The 25965-nt window shown below is 36.0% G+C and overlaps 1 protein-coding gene across 9 annotated transcripts in view; it reads left to right on the plus strand.

Annotated features, from left to right (window-relative positions):
• Nucleotides 1–25965, plus strand: part of CDK14 (cyclin dependent kinase 14) — a 639321-nt gene that overhangs the window by 310299 nt on the left and 303057 nt on the right. For all 9 annotated transcript variants that reach the window (XM_063606295.1, XM_055114664.3, XM_003809752.7 and 6 more), the window contains one exon: nt 23439–23501. In XM_063606295.1, the coding sequence (XP_063462365.1) occupies nt 23439–23501 (63 nt within the window). The remainder of the gene's footprint in view (nt 1–23438; nt 23502–25965) is intronic.

The raw sequence follows: 25965 nt of genomic DNA on the forward strand, positions 1-25965 counted from the left end.
CTATCTGATAGTGAGTTTGTCTTGTGTTTTCCTGACTTATGATGTTGAACATCTTTAATGTATTTACTTGTATTCAAGAACTTAAATTATTTTGTTACTATTTCCTTCCTTTATTTTCTCCTTTCTCTATTTTTAGATATTTTATTATTTGAATGTTGGACCTCCTGGATTGTTCTCCTAATTTTCTTGTCTTTTCTCTCCCGTTTTCTAATTCATTTTTTTTTTTAGCTCAACATTAATGATCAAATTTCCTCAACTTTGTGTTTCACATATTCTATTGAAGTTTCTAAATTTAAATTTTATTATTAATTTCTAAGGTACCTTTGCTCTGAATATTTCATTTATAATATATTCTTCCTTGTTTCAAGGTTGCAATATCTTTTCTTACTAATATTTTCTCACTGAAAATATTAATAATAGCCTTTGTGAAGTTTTTCTAATAGTAAAACTATGTTTCCACCAAGTTGTTATTTTTTTCTTTTAGTTTGTTTTGGGCTCTCTCTTGAATATTTGAGGCTTTGGCCAGATAGCTGGTACAGAAGCAATATGATTGGGAATTCCAGGTATGTGGGTATCTGGGTCATTATGAATTTCACTGTAGGTACTGACTAAGTCATATTGTTGAGAAACCCTCAATGCCAGTATCCGTCTTTCCTGTGATGCTATAAGATTCCCAATGAAAAAACTTCTAAACTCCTGCCTGGCTGCCCATCTTCTGGAAATCGAGTGGGGTTCAGACCCCTACATAATCCCCCATTTTAGGATGGTGTCGCTGTCCCTAACTGGTTGGATTTTCTAGTTTGGACACCCTCTGTTTTTCCTTCTCTGGGTTTAAGAGGGGCAGTTATCTGTATAAGCAGAGTGGGGAAACAAATCTAAGTTAAATAGCTACTAAAAAGATTGTCAACCAATATTCCATGTTTTCGACTTCCATATATAGACTTTCAACTCATGCCCACTTCCTGGTGCCACCAATTTCTGAGCCTTTTGATTGTTCTCCGCATAAGCAGTGCTGCTTCTAGGCTTTCCTCACTGCCAGTTTAGTATTCCATTTGGTTGGTTGGGTGTATTTTCTATGCAAAACTTGCTACCATCTGTTTTGGAGCTTCAAAATTTGGTGAGTGGGAATTCAGGAGAATACAAGGTAGATCCATATGTTCTATTTGTCATCTTTACTTTGGAATATCATCCATTCTTAATAAGTTTAAATATGAACAAATGTTAAAGCGTGCCATTGTGTAAACCAATGTATAATTAGATAACTTTTTGACGTCAATTGTTGTGAAGTATATAAGTTTTTCTCTTTATCAATTGTCAGAGTTTATCAAATGTGACAAGGCTAGTGGGAGTGAAGGTATTTTAATTAACTGTTATTAGATTATTGTCCATTCAATAACATTTTAGGCACAAGAGCAGTGTCTGAAGGATTTTATTAGAATTTGCTATCTTAATAGAAAATAATTATGGCTGTCAATTGGCTGGTTAGTTGTTGGGTTTTTTTTATGATTTGTTATGATTTTGAGATGTTGACACATGTATAGATACATATTCATACATTTGACAGTATTTTAAAGCCAATGAGAACCTTTTTACAGTCTGTGTATAAAGGAATATATAGGGGTGAAAGGTTCTGATTTTAAAATTTAATTATTCAGAATATATACACTTCATTTTTCAGTTTCATTATGTTTTCATTGCTGTGTATTATTAAGATGTTATTTTTAGTAAATGAACTTCAGTGTTCTGAGTTAACATTCAACTTCTAGTGAGTAATTTACTCCTTTCTCACTGGTATATTCAAGCCTGGCTATAAATCCCCAACAGATGCTCATGCCTCATTTCTATTTCGTAAATTGGGAACTGAGAAACTAACTTGTGGTGGCAGCTATTTGCTAAGTAAGAATTTTCCATCTTTTGGGTTTTTCCTTTCTTCTCAAATATGTGATCTTGGTTTTAAAGCTTTGGATCTCAATTATTAGTTTTTCTTTCAGCCCTTGTTAGGGACATTTGGAAGAATGGATTGATTGATGTTTCTCCCCCTTCTATTTTATTACCCTTTTTACTTGGATAAGGAAGTTAGAACCAGTCAGGAAAGAAAAATGTTGAGTATTCTAGCTAGAATCTTAGGAAATATGTGAGGAAAGCTGTCTAAATCTAACAAGAAGATAAAAAGTCAACAATACTATGGGAAAGCAATATGGGGAGAATATGATTAGTAATAGAATATTTATTAGAGAAAAAGAAAGGACCAGGGATCTTTAAAAAAAATCAGATTTCGGCTAACTAAAAGTACATTGAACTGAGTGGTATCTTGTAAGGGTTCAAAGGGCAACATGATCATTCTTGTTTGTCATCACGACACCTGTGTAAGATGAATGAGCTGGATGAGCAGCCAGTCTCCATGAGAGCAGGGACTAATTTCTCATGTTACCAAATGCAGTGGGCACCCTATAAATCTTTGCCAACTTGATATGGTAATTTTCATAGAATAGATGCATTGGACACATTGTGTGGCTGTGTGTGTGTGTGTGTGTGAGAGAGAGAGAGACAGAGAGAGAGAGAGAGAATTGAGAGTTATTTTTCAAGGTTTTCATTAAAACTGTCTTATAGAGTATATCAGACACAGAGATATAGTGGCTGGTTTCTCCTGCAAAGGAGGACTTACTACAGGAAGTAATATCAGCTGAATGCCTCCATCTGTCAGCTCCTCCAGCATCTGCTTCAGCTACAGAGACCCATTCTGAATGAGGTCAGGCCTTTCCTCAGGCTTCCTATATCTGGTGACTGTAAAACATGAAGGTATAAAGGTCCAGCCATTTCTGCACAACACAGGACAACTCTGGTGCTAGACTGGCCACAGATTTATTTGTCAGCATAATAGTTTGACTTCCTTTGTCCAGTCTTGCTCTCTTTCCTACATTTCAACTAGTAAATATAATGCATTTCTTTTACACAGCAGACATACTGTACATCAGCCTTCATCTGGAAGATCCATCCTGTGTCCAAGACTTACAAAGATTAATTTATAAATGTAGTTAACCCTTCAGTTTAACATGGATTTGTTACCTTTTAGAGAAGTCACTGACAAAATATGGGTTTTGATTTAAGTATCCAAGTATATGAGACATTACACCAGAAAATCAGACTTTCAGAGATCAGAAGGAAAAAGTTAGTGTAGTATAGCAAGAATTTCTAGAAAAGTTAACTTTAGATGAGAAGTAATTTTAAAAAAAGAGAGAAGTAATTGAGTGAGTTGGTAAAATTGTAACTTTTTCTAAGGCTACTAAATCCTTGACAAAGGGTTCTGTTAAAATTCAATAAAAATTTATACATATATGTATGTATTTAATGTTCAGTAAGTATTGACAGTGAAGAAAAAAATGAGTAGTATTTGCCTAATGTAGAAGACCATATTGCTATTCCCAAATATTTGTATATCAGTCTTTGTAAAAAGAATATGTCTGTCTTCCCTATTGAAGTTAGGCATGGCCAGGTGACTTGCTTTGGCCAACGAATTGAGCAAAAGTTACTTGTTATTGCAGCAATGACTTGGCCTATCCTGACTGAAGTATCCCAAATTACTTACTATCCAACCACTCCAGAGAGAGCCGATGCTACCATGTATTATCCTTGAAGACTTCTTTTATGATTTATACTCACATGCATGTTATATATATGTGTGTATGTTTATGTGTATACTACACCATATACAACATACACTGTTTTTTTAACCTTTTATACCCATGCTAGTGTTGTCATCATTCCAAATCATTAAATGCAGTTATGTATCGTTTATTCACATTTGAAAATTTACGTACTCTTTGTATCATTAACATAAAAATTCCATGCTCATCTTTGATGTCATTTAAAATTCTGGATAGTGGGGAGAGGACAAGATGGCCTACTAGAAGCAGCGGTGATTGGAGGCTCCCATCAGAAAAACCATAATAAGTGTGTGAATCCTTCACTGGCAGCCACGGTATCCAAGTTCTCTCATCAAAATTGACGTGAAGGTTTGTCAAAGATCAGATAGTTGTAGATGTGTGGTGTTATTTCTGAGGCCTCTATTCTGTTCCTAATGTAAATGACAGGTTGATGGTACAGCAAACCAACATGGCACATGTATACCTACGTAACAAACCTGCACATTGTGCACATGTACCCTAGAACTTAAAGTATAATAATAAAAAATAAATAAATAAAAGTCGCTGCTATTGTAAAAAAAAAAAATTGACTAGAAGGCGGGCATTACCCACCGAGAGAAGGAAGAGCAGTGTGGTATGGTGGCCCATCTGAAAGCAACACGGGAAAGGGGAGCCCCCACTCCCCAGAGAAGGGAGACTGTGAGTGGTGTGCTACCCAGCTGGGGAAACTGTGCTTTTTCCACAGAACTGTGCAGCCCACCAATCGGAAGATCCCACTTGTGAACCCATGCCACCAGGGCCTAGCACCGAACTCTGAAACAAGCAGATTCTTACCGCCTCTCAGCTGGAATCTGCTTAAGCCTATCAGACTCCCATGGGGAGATGCGATCAGCATTGGCTGCAGCTGCCTGCTGTCTAAGCCATTTGAGCTCCTTGGGGGAGGGACAGCAGCCAGCACTGGGACTCACAACTGCCAAACATGCTAAGCTCCCTGGGCAAGGGAAGGGTGGCTGTCATTTCTATAGCTCCAGGCTTCCTCTGCTAGAGGCAGGGAGGCTGAACAGCTTGGTCCCAAGACTTGTCCTGACAGCCCAACCTACCACCTGTGGCAGTCTGTGGCCATAGTGCTTCTTCAGGCCCAGCCGTAACCCATCCTTCCTCAGTGGATGGGGCTTCCCTGCAGGATCTCCAGTAACTCCAGCCAGAGGCTCAGGAACAGAATTCGGATCTCCCTGCACCTGAAACCCTAGGGGGAGGAGTGGCCACAGTCTCTGCGGACCAGCAGACTTAGCCTTTCCTCCTGGTAGTTCTGAGGAATCCAGGCAGCCCAGATGAGTGGGTTTCCCCACAGCAAAACATACCCTTCCACCAAGGGACAAAGTGCTTCCTTAAATAGTTCCTGCTCCCATGCCACCCAACTGGATGAGACCATCCAACGGGGGTAGTCAGACACCCTATACAGGAGTGGTCCTACTGGCATCAGTTTGGTGCCCCTCTAAGACAGAGGTCCCAGAAGAAGAAGCAGGCAACCAGCTTTGCTGCTCTGCAGCCTCCTTGAGTGACATCTCCAGGGACAGGAACGAATCAGATGAATAGGGCCTGAAGTGAACTCTAGCAAACTGTGGCAGCCCTACAGAAGAGGGATCTGACTACTGAAAGAAAAACAAGCAGAAAAGCAACAACAGCATCAACAACAACAACAACAAAAAGATCTCCACAAAAACCCCATTCAAGGTTCAGCAGCCTCGAAGACGAAAACTGGACAAACTCATGAAGATGAGAAAGAATCAATGAAAAAATGCTAAAAACCCAAAAGACTAGAGGGCCTCTTCTCCTCCAAATGATTGCAGTGTCTCTCCATCAAGGACAAAGAACTGGGCGGGGGAGCGAATGGATGAATTGACAGAAGTAGGCTTCAGAAGATGGGTAATATAAAACTACGGTGAACTAAAGGAGCATATTCTAACCTAATGCAAAGAATGCTAAGAACCTTGATAAAAGGTTAGAAGAATTGCTAACTAAAATAACCAGTTTAGGGAGGAACATAAACGACCTGATGGAGCTGAAAAACACCACACAAGAACTTCGTGAAGCATACAGAATATCAACAGCTGAATAGACCAAGCAGAAAGAAGAAAGGATATCAGAGTTTGAAGACCACTTTACTGAAATAAGACATGCAGACAAGAATAGAGAAAAAAAATGAAACAAACCTCTAAGAAATATGAGTCTTCATAAAAAGACCAAACCTATAATTGATCGGAGTGCCAGAAGGAGATGGGGAGAATGGAAATAAGCAGGAAAACACACTTCAGGATATTATGCAGAAGAACTTCCCCAACCTAGCAAGACAGGCCAGCATACAAATCCAGGAAATACAGAGAACGCCACTAAGATACTCCACGAGAAGATTAACCCCAAGACACATAATCATCAGATTCTTCAAGGTAGAAATGAAGTAAAAATTGTTAAGGGCAGCCAGGGAGAAAGGCCAGGTCACCTACAAAGGGAAGCCCCTAAGACTTACAGTGGAACTCTCAGCAGAAACTCTACCAGCCAGAAGAGACTGGAGGCCAATGTTCAATATTCTTAAATGAAAGAATTTCCAGCCCACAATTTCATATCCAGCCAGACTAAGCTTCGTAAGCAAAGAAGAAATAAAATCCTTTCCAGACAAGCAAATGCTGAGGGATTTTGTTACCACCACGCGTGCCCTGCAAGAGCTCTTAAAAGAAGCACTAAATATGGAAAGGAAAAACCGGTACCAGCCAGTGCAAAAATACACCAAAATATAAAGACCAATGACACTACGAAGAAACTCCATCAACTAATGTGCAAAATAACCAAATAGCAGCATGATGACAGGATAAATTCACATATACCAATACTAACCTTAAATGTAAGTGGGCTAAATGCCTCCATTAAAAGACACAGACTGGCAAATTGGATAAGGAATCAAGATCCATCAGTGTGCTGTATTTAGGAGACCCATCTCATGTGCAAAGACACACATAGACTCAAAATAAAGGGATGGAGGAAATTTACCAAGCAAATGGAAAGCAAAAAAAAAAAAAAAAAAAAGCAGGGATTGGAATCCTAGTCTCTGACAGAACAGACTTTAAACCAACAAAGATTAAAAAAGACAAAGAAGAGCATTACACAATGGTAAAGGGAACAATTCAAAAAGAACAGCTAACTATATTCTAAATATGTATATACCCAATACAGGAGCACCCAGATTCATAAAACAAGTTCTTAGAGACCTATGAGGAGACTTACACTTCCACAAAATAGTAGTGGGAAACTTTAACACCCATTGTCAATATGAGACAGATCAACAAGACAGAAAATTAACAAGGATATTCAGGACTTGAACTTAGCTCTGGATCAAGCAGATCTAGTAGATATCTACAGAACTCTCTACCCCAAATCAACAGAATGTATATTCTTCGGAGTGCCACATGGCACTTACTCTAGAATCAACCAAATTAATTGGAAGTAAATCACTCCCCAGCAAATGCAAAAGGACTGAAATCATAACAGTCTCTCAGACAACAATGCAATCAAATTAGAACTCAGGATTAAGAAACTCACTCAAAACCACACAATTTCCTGGAAATTGAACAACCTGCTGCTGAATGACTCCTGGGTAAATAATGAAATTAAGGCAGAAATAAAGAAGTTCCTTGAAACCAGTGAGAACAAAGAAACAATGTACCAGAATCTCTGGGACACAGCTAAACCAGTCTTGAGAGGGAAGTTTATAGCACTGAATGCTCGCATCAGAAAGCTAGAAAAATTTCAAATTGACACCCTAACATCACAATTAAAAGAGCTAGAGAGGCAATAGCAGACGAATCCAAAAGCTAGCAGAAGACAGGAAATAACTAAGATCAGAGAAGAATTGAAGGAGATAGAGACACATAAAAAAAAAAAAAAAAACCTCCAAAAAATAAATGAATCCAGGAACTGGTGTTTTGAAAAAATTAACAAAATAGACAGACTCCTAGCTAGACTAATAAAGAAGAAGAGGGAGAAGAATCAAATAGGCACAATAAAAAATGTTAAAGGGGATATCGCCACTGACCCCACAGAAATACAGACTACCATCAGAGAATACTATAAACACCTCTACGCAAATAAACTTAGAAAATCTAGAAGAAATGGATAAATCCCTGGACACATATACCCTACCAAGACTAAACCAGGAAGAAGTCTAATCCCTGAGTAGACCAATAACAAGTTCTGAAATTGAGGCAGTAAACAAACAAACAAAAGCCCTGGACCAGATGGATTCACAGCTGAATTCTACCAGAAATACAAAGAGGAGCTGGTACCATTCCTTTTGAAACTATTCCAAACAATTGAAAAAGAGGGGCCCCTTCCTAACTCATTTTATGAAGCCAGCATCATCCTCATAACAAAACTGGGAAGATAAACAACAAACACAGAAAACTTCAGGCCAATATCCCTGATGAACGTCAGTGCAAAAATCCTCAATAAATTACTGGCAAACTGAATCCAGCAGCACATCAAAAATCTTATCCACCACGATCAAGTTGGCTTCATCCCTGGGATGCAAGGCTGGCTTAACATATGCAAATCAATAAATGTAATCCATCACATAATCAGAACCAGTGACAAAAAACACATGATTATCTCAATAGATGCAGAAAAGGCCTTTGATGAAATTCAATGTTCTTTCAAGTTAAAACTCTCAATAGACTAGATATTGATAGAACATATCTCAAAATAGTGAGAGCTATTTATGACAAACCCACAGCCAATATCATATTGAATGGGCAAAAGCTGGAAGCATTCCCTTTGAAAATTGGTACAAGGCAAGGATGCCCTGTCTCACCACTCCTATTCAACATAGTGTTGGAAGTTCTGGCCAGGGCAATCAGGCAAGAGAAAGAAATAAAGGGTATTCAAAGAGAGAGGAAGTCAAGTTGTCTCTGTTTGCAGATGACATGATTTTGTATTTAGAAAACCCAATCATCTGAGCCCAAAAACTTCTTGAACTGAAAGGCAACTTCAGCAAAGTCTCAGGATACAAAATCAATGTCCAAAAATCACAAGCACTCCTTTATGGTAACAGTAGGCAAGCAGACAGCCAAATCATGAATGAACACTCATTCACAATTGCTAGAAAGAGAATAAAATACCTAGGAATAGAGCTAACAAGGGATTTGAAGGACTTCTTCAAGGGGAACTACAAACCACTGCTCAAGGAAATAAGAAAGGGCACAAACAAATGGAAAAACATTCCATGCATAAGGATAGGAAGAGTCAATATCATGAAAATGGCCATACTGTCCAAAGTAATTTATAGATTCAATGGTATCCCCATCAATCTACCACTGACATTCTTCACAGTATTAGAATAAAACCATTTTAAATTTCATATGGAATCAAAGAACACCCGTTTAGCCAGGACAATCTTAAGCAAAAAGAACAAAGCTGGAGGCATCACGCTACCTGACTTCAAACTATGCTACAGGGCTACAGTGATCAAAACAGCATGGTACAGGTACCAAAACAGACGTATACATCAATGGAGCAGGACATAGATCTCAGAAATATCACCACACATCTGCAACTATCTGATCTTTGACAAACCTGACAAAAACAAGCATTGGGGAAAGGATCTCCTATTCAGTAAATGGTGCTGGAAAAACTGGCTAGCCATATGTGGAAAACTGAAACTGGAACCCTTCCTTAGTGCCTTATACAAAATTTAGTGCAAGATGGCTTAAAGGCTTAAATGTAAAACCCAAAATCATAAAAACCCTAGAGGAAAACCTAGGCTGTACTATCCAGTACATAGGCATGGACAAAGATGTCATGACAAAAACGCCAAAAACAATTGCAACAAAAGCCAAAACTGACAAATGGGAACTAATTAAACTTAAGAGCTTCTGCACAGCAAAAGAAAGTATCATCAGAGTGAACAGGCAACCTACAGAATAGGAGAAAATTTTTGCAAGCTACCCATCTGACAAAGGTCTAATATCCAGAATTTACAAGGAACATAAACACATTTACAGTAAAAAGACAACCCTCCCAAAAAAAGTGGGCAAAGGATATGAACACTTCTCAAAGAAGACATTTACACGGCCAACAAACATGAAAAAAATCTCAACATCACTGATCATCAGAGAAATGCAAATCAAAACCACAACGAGATACCATCTCATGCCAGTCAGAATGACAATTATTAAAAAGTCGGGAAACAATAGATGGTGGCGAGGCTGTGCAATAGGAATGCTTTTACTTGTTGGTGGGATTGTCAGGCTTTATGGAAGACAGTGTGGCGATTTCTCAGGGATCTAGAACCAGAAGTACCATTTGACTCAGCAATCCCATTACAGGGTATATACCTAAAGGATTATAAATCATTCTACTATGAAGACACATGTACACATATGTTTATTGCAGCACTATTTACAATAGCAAAGACAGGGAAGCAACCCAAATGCCCATCAGTGATAGACTGGATAAAGAAAATGTGGCACATATACACCATGGAATGCTAGGCAGCCATAAAAAGAAATGAGATCATGTCCTTTGCAGGGACATGGATGAAACTGGAAGCCATCATTCTCAGCAATCACAGGAACACAAAACCAAATACTGCATGTTCTCACTCCTAAGTGGGAGTTGAACATTGAGAACACACAGAGAGGAACAAAACACACCAGGGCCTGTTGGGGTGGAGGGTGAGGAGAGGGAACTTAGAGGACGGGTCAATAGGTGCAGCAAACCACAATGGCATACATATACCTATGCAACAAACCTGCACATTCTGCACATATATCTCGTTTTTCTTTAGAAGAAATAAATAAAAAATAATTTTTGGATAAATTTAAAATTCTTAAATTCCATCAATGATTATTTTAACAGATTTTATTAAGCTTTGGAATCTGGCTTTTTAATATTTAAAAACCACATGTTTTCTCTATGGGGACACTGAGTTGGCTTGCTTAACACCAGCTTTTTTGTCATAATGTCAAGGGTTGAGCACAAGTATGTTGTCTTTTTTGCCAAATAGGGTTTCTACTGTGTTTTCCTTGATAAAAATCATTTCAAGAAACTTCATATCTTGATTATGGTAATTACATGCCAAGCCTACTAATTTGTTTTGAAGTAAATATTGAGAGATATTTTACCCAAAATTCTCAAGTATAATTTTCTCAAGTGATTTTTGGTAATTGATTCAAATTTGAGCACCAATAACTTCTTTTAACATTTTACTAAGAGTGACTTTCAAATGATATTTTCAGCCCTCGCGTCGGGAAAGCATTACCTGAATTCATCCCAAACAGACTAGATGGGATTTTGTTCTTTCCCTTGAAATATTTTTAAAGTAACCTTCTAATGGCAAATGGCACTAAGTCAAGAGAATGAAGGGATATTTTTAGCTCTGATTCACTGACTACCTAACAAGATTTTGGCATAAAAGCGTAAAACATATTATGAGGAGCAATGGTGTTGGTCTTTGCTGCTTGAAGTTTCAGGATTTTTATTCAAAACATCAGTGATGTTTGCCAAATATATCAGGGTCCTGAGAAAGTTATTATTTTTGAAAGTTTGCAAGTGTCCAATGATTGAAAAAAAAGTTCTTTTTTCCAGAGTATCTTTAATTTCATACCCATGCACAGCAAGAGATTAAGTACATTTTCTTTATCCATGGATTGAGCAAAGCTAGTAGTAAAAAAAGAAGAAAAAGAGTGATGAGTTGATTGTTGGCTATTTTTTCATTTGACAGACAAGTCAGGAATTTGACATTTGCTCATAGGTACTGACAAATAGTTTGGAGTTTCTACCCATTTTAACTTTTGGCAGTACTCCAGATAGAAAAATCTGTGAGTTTTTCCCCTAGCTATATATGAGGGATTTTGTTTGTTTGTTTGCTGTTAAGAGAGCTACTTGGAACAAATTTTTTACAATTTTACGGATTCTTAACAGTATATTTTACTACTCTTCATTTTCTCATGTTTCAGAGCACAGTACTCTGTAGGTAACTTGAATTTTTAAAAATAATGTTGGTGTGATCCTTTTCTCGTTGAGTTTGAGAAACCTAATTACTTTGCCTCTTTATATACACTATATTGAAATAATTTAAAAATACAGTTTTACTTAAATCACGGAGATCTTACCTAAAGATGCTATGCTTCAGGCTAGCCATAAGAATAGCAATATAATTTGCCTCTTTCGTCATATGTAGCAAACAGATAGTTCATATACTTCATTGTTTGCCATTACTTTCTCTGAAAGCATTGTTATTCTACATTGTGTATTAATATACATCTAGCCAGGAAGATTTAGATATACTCTATTCGTAACATAAATTTATTTTTCAAACTGTTTCTCCCATTTGAGAGATTTTTAGTTTGTCTTGTCTTGGAGTCTAGCTTACAACTTTTGCCCCATAAGTAATCAGATATTCATGACCATGTTTAAGAGTTCCCTGTATTTTGCATTGTAAAATCTTAATAACATTGCTTCTAATACATTCCTCTGAATTTTCTCTTGGAACAAGTCTCCCTAAAATTGTTACCACTGGGTCAAATTATATGATCAAAGTTATAAATGCTTCATTTTTAATTAAGAAGAGAAAGATTATATATTGTCATGTATTTCATTGCCATTATTCTTTTCCTTATAGTCATAAGTAAACTCCTAAATTGTGAATACTTTTTTATTCATCTTTATACATTTTGTAATACTTCACTTATTATAAGAGTTTGAAAATTACGATTTTTTCATTAGCATGCCAAAAAATGGGGTAATCAAATTAACAAGTTGTTTAATATTTTATATTTGATTATGTGTTCCAGAATTACTGTTTTGAAAATTAAAAGTAGGCCGGGTGCAATGGCTCACACCTGTAATCTCAGCACTTTGGGAGGCCAAGGTGGGCGGATCATGAGGTCAGGAGATTGAGACCATCCTGGCCAGCATGGTGAACCCCCCTCTCTACTAAAAATACAAAAATTAGTTGGGTGTGGTGGCTTGTGCCTGTAGTGCCAGCTACTCGAGAGGCTGAGGCAGGAGAATCGCTTGAACCCGGAAGGCGGAGGTTGCAGTAAGCTGAGATGGCACCACTGCATTCCAACCTGGCAACAGAGCAAGACTCCATCTAAAAATAATAATAATAATAAAAGTAACAGGTACCTGAAGCTCATTACAATACGGTTCAGTTTTCTGAGTCACGCATTTAGTACCTTTTAGAACCTAGATTATTTTTTAAAAGACTCTATTATTCACCCCTGTAGTCAGCAAAAGTTATTTCAGGATGGCTGTTATTTGATTCCTCTGTCTTCCTTCCCTTTATCTGTTCTCTCTTCCGTTAGTTCTTTGTTTCTAACTCTGTTCATTCATGTTGCTTTCACCCTGTGATTTCGAGATCTTCCATATTCCTATCGGAGTGGCTCCAGAAAGTGTTTGAGAGTTAAGATATTCCTGAGTACTATTTCAGTTCCTTTTTTCTTTCTTTCTACCCTGACTTGGACTCCAGAATATTTTGTGTGGCCCACTTTGTCAGCCTGTTTTTTTTCTTCCTTTTTAAACAATTCTTGAGCATATTCAATGATCACAACATTTCATTCTCATTCCTCTAAAAGATCAGCCTGGCTTCAAAATAGCATGAACATCCTTTTCAAGTGACTGTTTGACTCCATGAACATTTGTTATATGATTTAGGCTTGTGAATGGTTTGCCAGAGGGCATATAAATCATACTGCTTAACCCTTTCCTCTACTATTTGAAGAGAGCACATTTTACACATTCTTCTAATGCTGGAATAGCATATGGTTCTATAGAATGGTTTACTTCTAGCAAATTTTTCTTAATTTTTTGAAACATCCCAAAACTATACACTGAGTTATTTAGTTTACAAAAAGAAAATCACTTATACTTAATAAGTTTTATGTGGTATTTATATATATATGGATATAGAAATATGTTTGGGTTTAAGAATTAACTCCTACAAGATTGAAACCACTTCAGACACTTGAACTATTAAAGCATGAATACCTGCATTCCTTTTATCAGAGAAGAATAGTTTGCAATAGTCTTACTGCCTGGATAGAGCTATATAATTTGTCTATCCCTGATGTCATTGCTAGAAGCCAAATAGTAAGTTTTTTGTTTTAATGGAAGGGATTTTTCAGGTTGCTGGTTTACATGATGGGAATGCATTTGGAAATGCTTCCTGTTCCAGTCACCAGCCCCAGGCTGCCCATACATTTTGGATTCAGAAATGACAGCTGAAATCATTTAGACAGAATTATGGGACATGTAAGACACGTACAGGTTTATTATGACCAAAAAGAAGAAAGAGAATACATGTTATGACTAAAAAGAAATGGCTAATTTAATTAGGCATAAACTATTGCACTGTGATTGCTATGAGAGGATTTTTATGTAGTATAAAATATTGTGTATGATAACTACTTTTACCCTCTTTAGGGAATATGTATGTGGTATACTGGCAGAATTTTAAATCTTTCCTAAATGGCTTAAAACCAGGTAAAAATAAAACATAAACAGGCATTGTAATGTGTCAAATAAGTCTATACAGGAACAGTGGAATACTTGAGAATAACATATCTGAGTGTTTGATGATGAAATAGTTTGCAGACCATGTTGTCTCTATCATCATACCATGTCTTATGATGCAACTTGAGGCATAATAATCTAGTTGTAATTATAATCTTGTCTTCAGAGTAGAGAGACAGCACTTTTTTACTGGTTCATGAATGGCTTGTTTTTGTTGTTAAAGATGATATGGAATTTTAATATAGCATTAAACCTGAATAACATTTAATAAAATGCTTGCAATGTTTTGTTTGTTAATCACTGTTTTGAAAACGGACTCCTCTAGGCCAGGCATGATGGCCCAAGCCTGTCATCCTAGTGCTTTGGAAGGCCAGGGTGGAAGGATCACCTAAGACCAAGAGTTCGAGACTAGCCCAGACAACATAGTGAGAGTCCGTTTCTGTAAAAATTAAGAAAATTAGTCAGATGTAGTGCCACATGCCTGTAGTCCTAGCTACTTGGGAGGCTAAAGAGGGAGGATCCCTTGAGTCTAGGACTTTGAAGTTATGGTGAGCTATGATCACACCACTACACTCCAGCCTGGGTGACAGAGAGAGACCCTGTCTCAATAGATAGGTAGGTAGATAGGTAGGTAGGTAGGTAGGTAGATAGAGCCCCTTTGATATATAATGTACAGTGGGTACAGACTTCCTCTGTTAAACACCCTGAATGCCTGTGATTTCGTTTTAAAGGATAAGTTGGTTGAACTTTCCTTTCCCTTTTTTCTCATTAATGAATGATTCTCATGTATTGGAACTCACATTATAATTTTATTAGTTATAATTTGGAAGTGAAGTAGATAAGTACTGTAAAGCATAACAGGGAAAAGTGCAATTTCAAAGTCAGTTTAATCTTGTGGACTGCATATAAGAGCAGTTTGAACCTAACTGCTCAGTAATTTGATGTTTTAATTCTTATAGCAATGTAGGCTGAATAAAACAGAGGTTATACCTAGAGGAAAATGGCATTGATTGCTATAGAAGAAAGGAGGGTTCAGCTTCTGTAAGTTTTCTTCAGTTGCCTCTAGCAGTAACAATTTCCCAATAAATTACATGACTGTAATAAGGTGCAGGTGAAGTAGATTAAAAACTATTACGAAAGGATAGTGAGTTATTTCAAAGTTCAGAACCACCCTTAAGTGTGGTTGTAGTGAAATGTGTGTGGTGTGTGCACTGTGTCTCAGACATGGGACACTGGTAATGAAGATGACATTGGCCAGTGGGAAAATAAGCATCAAGGCATCCACCCTTACTTCCTTGGCCACACTAATAATTACTGTGATTGCCATAAATTTTGGGACCACATGGGGTACCACAGAAAAGTAGAAATTATTGCCCTTTTTCTTCAGAAAATAGTGGACTTCTGATATTTCCTCTTACCATTGAAAGGGTGGCTTAGAGTTTTTAATAATGGGTTCATTCACCTGGAAGAGGTTGGAGTGTCTATAATCAGATGGCATGTATACCCAAGGGAGCTTCTTAAACAAGCAGAGATCAGTCAGGGAATTTTTATGCTTCCCTTTTGCACCATATTGACTAGTTTGTAACATATCCCATTTTTAAAACAATGTATTCACTTAAAGTTTTCATCAGTTTCAAAACAAAATATAACAAATTTGGTGTTTACACATAAACTATGCCTACCTATTTAAGATTAAATTCAGAATTATTTTTTGTAGTCTTTCTGTATCCTTATGCCAGTGAAACTATTTTCATTTGTGTGTATGTTATAAAATCTGTACAAAGCTTGAATATATTGACTGTCCTTTCACTGTCAAATAGAAAATTAAATGAAACAGAAGTTAAGGATATAGAGTCTGTGTTTAATGTAACTTTCAAGAGAGGATTTCTGTTGGTCATCTCCATGGAACGGCTTCCTTATTTTTAGCCTAGATGCAAAAACTAGGGCTATGCTATTTTCAATGTCACATTTTGGCAGTGCTCCTGAAGAACATCGAAATTAGCTTACAAATATTGTGTACACCAGGCTTGACATTGTAGGAGAATGGAAACAAATACATGTGTTCAGGAAGGGGCTTTATTTGGATTTTTGCTTGAAGGGAAAGGTCTAGTTTGAAAGCCAATGCTAATGCAAAAGCAGAATTTCTCTGAGGAACTTTCTATCTCATGAATAGGAGGTCTGATCATTTGAAGAGTCAACAATTGGAAAACCTCACTTCATGAATAATGTTAGGTAAAGAGAAACATAAGCACTTACTGAAAGAGGAAGCCTATTAACAGTTCTCCTATACTTGTTTCTGCCCTGGAAATGGCAAAATTTCATGTCCAAGAGGTGGTCTGAGTTTCAGATAGCTTTCTTACCAGTGGCTTTAGATGGAGGGATATTGCTTCTTTCCCTTGACCCAAGGTCAGATTCAAAACAGGGTAAGGGATGGAGAGAGGAAAATATGCAAAGGTGAGTGTTGTTTTCTAGCTTGTTTTTTACCTTTTCTTTGATCTGGCCTCTCTGTCCTCCTCTTTTAAAAGGGGCAGTTCTCCACTCACACCTGTTTTAAAATGGACATTATATACGTAATTAATCTTTCTAGTTTTCTTCTGTGTCTTTCCTTTTGAGCCTCATGGCTGTTGTTGCACCACATGACTAAGATGAGTCAGTATAGTTCTCAGATCTGCATGTGACTGCAGTTAACTGAGACTCAATTGTGAAAATGCCTGTGAGTAAAATGTCTTTTCAATTTTCTGTGGTCTTTCCATGTTCTGTCTTTTCACAAGGGGTTATTTTTCTCTTGCTTTTTATATTGATCCAGCCACAGAGAAATCAAATCAATATGGGAAACCCACAGTCTAAACCTCATAAACTCTTTTACAGAAAACATTTCACCTCAAGAGGGTTATGATTTCAGATACCCTCCTCGGATTCCTTCCCCTGGAGTTAGTCCTGCACCTATGTAAATAACCAGATAAATGCTACCTGATGGGTTATTCAACAGCAGGAAAAGAGGATACTGGTTTTTTTTTTTTTTTTTTTTGTTCTCGCTCTGTCATCCAGGCTGGGGTGCAGTGGCACGATCTTGGCTCACTGCAACCTCTGCCTTCTGGGTTCAAGCAATTCTCCTGCCTCTGCCTCCCGATTAGCTGGGACTACAGGTGTGCACCACCACACCCGGCTGATTTTATATATTTTTAATAGAGATAGGTTTTCACTGTGTTAGCCAGGATGATCTCTATCTCCTGACCTCATGATCTGCCTGCCTCGGCCTCCCAGAGGATACTGATTTTGAAAGGAATATATGCTAGTGTGGGGCTTGAGTCTTCAGAGCCTCTTTCTGTGCTCACTCTGTCTTCTGCTTGGTTTCTAAGTCAAGCCACACTTGATAGCTTCCTTTAAAACCACCGACTTCATGGAAGGCATTCAGGTGTAACCTTGTCAGACACAAGTATATCTGGTAGCATTATCCTAAGGCATAGCAATGGTGATGGAGTAAAGGGGAAAGTGTGGGAAGAAGAGGTGAGGCATAATATAGTGAAGGAAAGAGGAGATGTTAGCCCATAGCCATGGTAGGGATTGGAGGGAAGCAATCTTTTGGATATGCGTAGTTACCAGGGGTCTAGTCTATAGGTGGTCCTCTTGGTATTAGAATAAGAAATAGCCAGAGATCAAGCCAGATGCATCTGAGCTTATTAGTATGTCATCACAGGAGAGTGAGCTGTTGGTCATATGCCATAGTGATGTTCTGTTCAGAACTTTATACCCAGCAGTGCCTTTTGGCATCATTCTTAAGTGTAGTTCTGTATTTCTGGATAAGTGCAAATCATAAGGGTCACATAATCCAATGAGTAAAACTAAGGAAAGAACGTATAAAGAAAAAAGATATGTATAATATAATGAAATTTGTAATTCAGGCACATGTAATGCAGTCCTAGGCACAATACTATGTATTTAAAAAGAGAGAGGGAAAACAAACTGTTTTTAGTTTAGGTAAAATAGAAATTTGAGAAACATCAATGTTAAGGTGGAAAATGTGATGTTGTACTACCTCTTGTTCCCTCTTCTATATGAGATTCTCCATATTCTTGCCTCTAATCACTCAGAGCACTCTGAGGTTAGTGATATAATGCTGGATGTAGTTTCAGTGATTATATATAGAGAGTGGTGGCATGGGAATGGGAATGTCTGGGCATGCACATAGGAAGCACACATATGTAAAGATTAAATGCAACTCCTAGAAGTTCCTAGGGAACTTTTGACTATATGTATCATTCCTGTTTTTATTTCAATCTCTTCCAACAATTCTTCCCCACTTCCCTACCTCTAAACACGCTACAGAAAATCACCGTCATCATCATCATCATGAATCATCATCACCTATAGTATCCACAGTATGCTGGACAATGTTCTGAAACTGTTATGGATGTTTACCAGTTAATTTTCACAATAACCATGTGAGGTTAATATGAAAATTGAACTAGGATTGTCTTCATTACAGAGGTTATGTGACCTGCTCAAAGTTATGTAATACTGATTTACAGAGGTTATGTCACCTGCTCAAGATTACACAGCTGAGGAAGCCGTGTGTGTATAGATGATGTGTGCTCATACACATACTACGTTTTCGTGCCCTACATCTAAAAAAAACCCTAAAATTTTAAAGGTTTAGATAAGTCTTTTAAGTTTTCCCAGATCTCATTTCTAGAGATGATCTTTTTCCTGCAATTCTTGATGCTAATGTCATTGGACTTGGAGGATCAGGAATTTTTTTCTCCAGTCCTAATGTATTTCCTTCCTCATAGTTTTGTTGTTTCATTTTAAACAAGAAGCTTGAATACTTTATTCTTAGAAAAGTTTAAGATAATTCACAAGCATATAATATTCACCGAATGCTAGCTGTGTGAGTGTAGAGTTCATCTTATTTATGCAAGGTTGTCATTCTATAAATACATGCCATATATATAACACCATAAATGTTCTTTTGTACCCACCACTATTCCACTTCTTTAATTTGTTAATTTTAGAGGATCACATTAACATATGTTTTTATATTGAACTATTTCTCATTTCTAAGATTAGCCTTGTTTGGTCTTGATGTGTTAGTTTTTTAATGCCATATTGAATTTTAGCACCTACTGTTATTATTTTTAGAATATATACATCTGTGACTGTGATCATAGAGAGATTGTTTTAGTTCCCTCCATCCCTTTCTTGTGCTTGCCTAGTTTGACAATGTGTTTTAAAGAAGGAGTAGGAAGCATTCTTATCTTTTTCTGTACTCTGGAATAACTTGTATATGTTATTTGAAGATTCGGAGCATTTTTTATTAAAACAGTCTGAATTCAGTACCTTTTTAGTTATAGCCCTTCTTATGTCTTACAAATTTTGTAACTTATGTTTTATTTAGAAAAACATTTTTTTTCTAGATATCAAGTGTACTGGTTTAAAGATGTACAGTGCTGTATTTTAAAATCTTCACAATTTTAGTTGTCACTTTTCCCATTCTTTCTTTTCTTTTCTTTTCTTTTCTTTTGAGACAGAGTCTTGCTCTGTCTCCCAGGCTGGAGTGTAGTGGCTTGATCTTGACTCACTGCAACCTCCGTCTCTCATGTTCAAGCGATTCTCCTGCCTCAGCCTCCCGAGTAGCTGGGATTGCATGCACTTGCCATTGCACTTGGCTAATTTTTTTTTTTTTTTTTTTTGAGATTTTTAGTAGAGATGGGGTTTTGCCATATTGCTCAGGCTGGTCTTGAACTTCTGACCTCAAGTGATCCGCCTGCCTCAGCCTCCCAAAGTGCTGGGATTACAGACATAAGCCACCATGCCCACCCTCGTTTTTCTCACTCTTAATGTTGATTATGTCTTGGCAAACTCCTCACTTAATAAAAAAAATCAGACTTGCCAAAGGTTGGTTTGTTTTATTAGGCTTTTCATAGAAGTGGGTTTTTGTTTAATTGTTCAAACTTATTGTTTTCTAGTTTTTCTATTTAATGTCTGCTATTAACTGCATTGATCCCTTCTCTCTCTTTTTTTTCTTGTCTCTTTTGTTTTCTGTAGCTTTACTTTATTGGTTGTTTTATTCATTTTTAGTCATTTTTATGTTAAAATAAATACATTTAAAGGTCTAAATTTTCTTGTTGATGCTCTGACCAAATTTAATTGCTTTGAAATGTAGTGTATTTATTATCATTCATTTTTTACTGATTTAAGTATTTTTAGACTTCTTTAACTTTTTGTACATTTTTAGGAAAATAGATTTTTCTCTTCATTCTTCCCTTTCTCATTCTCTCTCTTCAACTGATTTTCTTTCTTCCTTATTTTCCTCCTGCTGCCATTGAACTTAAAACACCATTGATTGGAAGAAACCTTATTGATATACTACTAAAAAAGAAAAAATGCACTGAATTAAACTATGATTGAATGCCTTCTTATTCCGAATTTTTATTTTATGCTTATTGAAAGAGCTAGAGAAGTTTTAATTCTGGCATTAAAAAAAAATCTTACCTGAAAATTTCAATAAATGGTTTCTAGGTAACAATTAGGGCTCACCCTTCACTGTTTCTTCTTCAGATCGTCCTTAAGTTGTTTGTTGGTGACTCATGCCATTGAGTAAACTCTGAAAATTGAGCAAAATAAAAAGTTTGCTGAGACACAGGCAATAACAACTATATTGCATTCATTGCTTGGGTAATCATAAATGAATGCTGTTGTTCCAATATCAAAGATGAAAAGAATTGTATGTCTTAGAGTTGATGAAATATAAGATACTCTGATGTTAATTTTATTCAGTTTTGAGGAAAGGATGTAATATGATTTCAGCTTTCTGGAAGTTTTTGAGATTTTCTCTTTGTCTCATACATTGTCAGTTTTTGTGAGTAGGCCATTTGTGTTTAAAAAGCATGTGTAGCATGAGTTTATTGGGCATGCTATTTAATTGTGTTATATCCTTTATAGCTTTACTTTTTTGGCCAATTCCATTTGTTAATTTTTGAAAGGAGTAAGCAAAACCCTTCAAGATTTTGTGAAATTTTCCGTTTCTTCTTTGATGTTTGTCAATTTTTGCTTTTAATAATGTATCCTATTGTTAGGTGTGCAAATGTTGAATACATGTTTCTTGAATTATGTTAAACGTGATTTTACATTGATATATCTGATTCCTTTTTATTGATATTTGCAATATAAATAACAAAATATCAAAAGTATAAATAAACATTTATTTTCAGACTTTCTGGATTTTTGATATTTATTGTTCTTAGTTTGTGTTTGGGAAGCAGTATGAATTTGATTTTATTTGTTTTAAAAACTGAGATTTTACATTTTTAATAAGCATTTCAACACATCATGGACATGTGATTATTGATATGGTTGGATGTACTTTTCTTTTACCATTTTGTTTCTTGTGTGTGAAGCATTGAACAGATTAGATACACTTCTTGCCCTCCTGGATCTTATAGTATAATGAGCATTATTTTAAAAGAATACCTTATTTTTATCTATTATAAGTAAAAAGTACTTATCATATACTGGCTTCAAAAACAAATGTTCTCTCGTTCTTTGTCGTTCTCTGAGGATGGTGTTATCCTTATTTAAGGATGGGGAAGTTAATAATATGAAGTTACAAAATGGCAGTTTGGGGTCCAGAGTCATTCCTCATTTCACTAAATGCATGAAATAAAACTTTTATATAGTTACTCAGGAAAAACTCCATTGAACCTATTTTAATCATATTTTAGGTTTGTTTTTAGTGTTCTATCCTATATGTAAAAGTATTCCCATCTGTACTTAGTTCCTTTTTCTCTTTGTCTGACATTTTGCCTGGACCAAAGAGAGAATAATTTCCAGACTAATCATAGTTTCTACCCTCATGGAGTTTCACTTTGATTTAGAAGCTAAATCAAAGCTTGGGTTGCCCAAGATAAAGGCAGTTTTGTCTCAGAACATATCTAAGAGCATTTTCTCTGACCCATTTTCTTTGCCTTTGCCCTTCAGTTGGCTAACTTCTTTCATTCTCTATTCATGTCTTACTTAGAAGTAACTTCTTCCAGAAACCTTTCTGAAATCTCTAGACCTCATTAGGTTTCCCCTGCTGTGCCCTTGAACATCATCCAGCACTATTTTTAAAATACGACACAGCAGACTTTACTGTAATCAGTGGCATGTCTGGTTTTTTCCATTTGCATCTGTTTCATTTACTCCTGTGTTCTTAGTGACTAGTGTTGTGCCTGGAACATATGGGCTCAAAAAGTACATGATGAATGATGAAGGCTAATTTCTGCTTTGTATCCTCAGCAATTATAACCTAGCATGCAATGAAAGCTTAATAACAGAACCTGAACTGTTGTTATAAATGACTACAGCAAGGTTCTTGAATGTATTATAAAACTTGTACTTCCTCAATAATTCAGGCCTGATATTGGGGCACAAATGCTCATGTTCATTGGCTTTTACTGAACGATTAAATGTTTCAGTTTTATAAATCTTATAGTACACTCCAATAAAAGAATAAAAATGTGAATTGTAACTACATGCTTTTAAAAAATTATATATAGTTTATGATATAAGCAGAAAAAGCATTAAGAAGAAGATATTTACTTGTGGACAAATCGAGCTTGCATATTTAAAAGAATAACAGCATGAGATGTTGAATATTTGTTTAAACATATCTGGATATATTTATCTTAATTTTTAATTTTGAAGATGTTTCTGTTAATTTATGAAGCATATTTGCTCAAATATATTCAGGAGTTCTAGAAACCTGAAAATTACTTTTTCTGAATATGGACATAAAGATAAGTCCAGTGATTAATTTTACTAGTAGAATATATTTGTGGTATTTTTATCTCATATAAAATAAATATTTTTTATTTGCATTTGCACTTGGAAAATATGGGATAATTGACATTATAATTGCATTGGTTAAATATGTGTGGTTTTCTAAGTTAAAGTATAAGGATATATTCAATGAAAAGGAAATGAGACACTTAACAAATTATGGACATGTATTCTTTTTAATATATAGAAATATTTAACATAAAACAGAGCCGAGGGGGAAAAATAATGATTCAATTGTGTTTAAAATTAGGGGGTGGGGAGGCATGCCACTACATACACTGAAAAATCCACCCACTTGTCTTTTATTTGCTCTGTTCAGAAGGTAATGGTGACTTTGAAGTAGGAAAATATTGATTTATTATGTTATAGCCAGAGGGTTATTAATACATTTTTCCTTTTCTTTTCTAGCACACTGATTTATGTCAGTACATGGACAAGCACCCTGGGGGGCTGCATCCAGATAATGTGAAGGTAGGAAAAGATCTTTTTAAGCCAAAGGTTAGCATTCATGATGTGTATTTTTTGAACTGAAGTCTAGCATCTCTACCATAATATATTTAAATTTTTTAAATTTTTTGTGTAAAGAGAAGGGATATTGAGGTGAACCAGTCATTGCTTCAGTTGAGTTGCTGGAAACCATGTTTTAACATTAAATATTTTTACTGGGGTATTAATATTTAGATCTCATCTTATATTTTCTTGCTGGAGAAACATTTGCTAATAATGAGTGAAAACCACTGGAATCCTACTTTTTAACACTTCACAGTAGAGGGGAGTCTCAGCTGTAGCTTGGAACCCATACTGATGTACCAGTTGGTTTCAACATAAAGCATCATTATGATCCAAAACAATGTTATGGTGGGTTCACAGTGCATGTCTTTTTATTTCTATGTACAAGCATATTCTACTTTCTGCTACTCTTTTTCCTTTCTTTTAGTAGAAATATTACTACTGACTATCAAAAGAACTACGATTTCCTAAAATTTGACCTCACAATCATCTTGGGAAATTATTCCAAAATTTCAAGCTTCTTCGTATATGCAATAGTATTAGAAGAGATCAAAGTTATATCTGATATGGCTTAATTATGAACTTACATTGTGTAACTCAAATGACTTCATTTCATAATCCTGAGAACCAATTGAGTATTACAGATGTATTTGAAGTAAACTTATTCATCTCCATTTCTTCCCATTTGTTATAAGAAACCCTATTAGTGATAAACTAAGAGGTCTTCACTTTATTCCATAGTCGAATCACCTGGGAAACTTTCTATGTATATGTATAAATGTGACAAGTTAATAGAGGCTTTTATAGTGGCCAGTTACACTGTATAATTTTAAAATGTAGGAACTTATAGGAAATCTGTCAAAACATTGTTAAATAAATAATGGAATCAATATAGAAATTATAGTCTGTTGATTTTTTCATATGTCTTCTTTTTGTGTTTTATTAGATTGCCTTTCCTTAAAGTTTTTTGACTGTTCGTTTTTCTTAAAAATGTGTAACCATTAACATATAGTTTATTAGTAGTTAGATTAGGTTAGAAAATTTAATGGATGAAAATACGTGTTTTATTAATCTTGTCTATGTTCAATTCCAACTCTAAATATTAGTATTATAACATGAACATAATTTTTTAACATTAAAATCTCAAATTCTCTCATTTATACATTCGCATGTTCTCTTCTTAGGGTTTATTGGCTTTGAAATCAATAGTACAATACATCTTCATTCTTGTTTCCCACTCTATCCCTGAGAATGTGTTGATCACCCAGCTAGTGAGACCACTGGCCCCGGGGAGCTCAGAAGTCTACCAGCCACAGTGGAAATGAGCAGATCCTCTGAGCTAACTTTGACTTCCTGACTTTCACATTCAGTGATACAATTGAGATTAAATAACTGATTGAATCTTTCCCATAGTCACGACATCACTGGGCTTTTATTATCCCTGTTTAGTTTCTCACCAATCATCTATGTGTCATTAGTTATCAGCAACTGTTGGTGGAAAATTTTGTTGATGAAAAAAAGCATTTCCACAAAGCATTGCTGTGTTCTCTGTCCTCAGGCCACTGACACTGATGAATTTTGTCCCATTTTTACTATACGTTCTGCTTCTTCCATTACATTTTATTTTCCCTTATCTCCTAATGGTCATGGAGAGATGGGTCTCAAGGTTACTGTTTCTCAGTAACTGGGCTGTACCTCTAGAAACTGTCTCACCAGCTCTTATTCAAGCTTTGTGTGCTTTTCTTTCATCACATGGTCATTCATCATACTTCAAATACTTACTGTTTGCTCCTCATTCCGAGTCCAGGTTGCACCATGGTGATAAACAAGGTTTAACACTGCAGGACTTGGTGCCTCCTAGGACATGGTGAGAAACTTAATGATGAGTGAAATGTGTAGTCAGTGTAGAAATAATGTCACAGAAATTATATGTGACACTTACAGTGAGCCTGGGTATTTATATACAGCAGGAACTTTTCCTACTTGGAAGTTGTTTAACATGGTCACCGATAGATGACTTACTACATTTTTGTTTCTAAAAAAAATGTGATGTGATTTACCTCTTCTTATTTTTTAAAATACCTTAAAAGCAGCAAAATGTATTCATCTATGGGGATTCCTTTCCTCATAACTAGTGAAATCTTTGATTTGTTGAGGATCTTCTGAAATGTCCTGGACAGTCTCAGTTCTTGGCATATTTGTGGATACAAGAAACCTCAGTAATAAACTAAGAGGTCTTCACTTTATTCCACAGTAGAGTCACCTGGCAAGCTTTATATGTATATATATATATACACACACACATATATATATATTCTCACCTCCCAGAATCAGGACGTCTGCATAGTATAATACTGAGAATTTTAGCCAGAGTAATCAGCCAAGAGAAAAAAATGGAAAAAATCCAAATTGGAAAAGAAGTCCT

The sequence above is a fragment of the Pan paniscus genome, chromosome 6 (genome assembly GCF_029289425.2).
Source record: "Pan paniscus chromosome 6, NHGRI_mPanPan1-v2.0_pri, whole genome shotgun sequence".
In the NCBI taxonomy this organism is placed as follows: domain Eukaryota; kingdom Metazoa; phylum Chordata; class Mammalia; order Primates; family Hominidae; genus Pan; species Pan paniscus.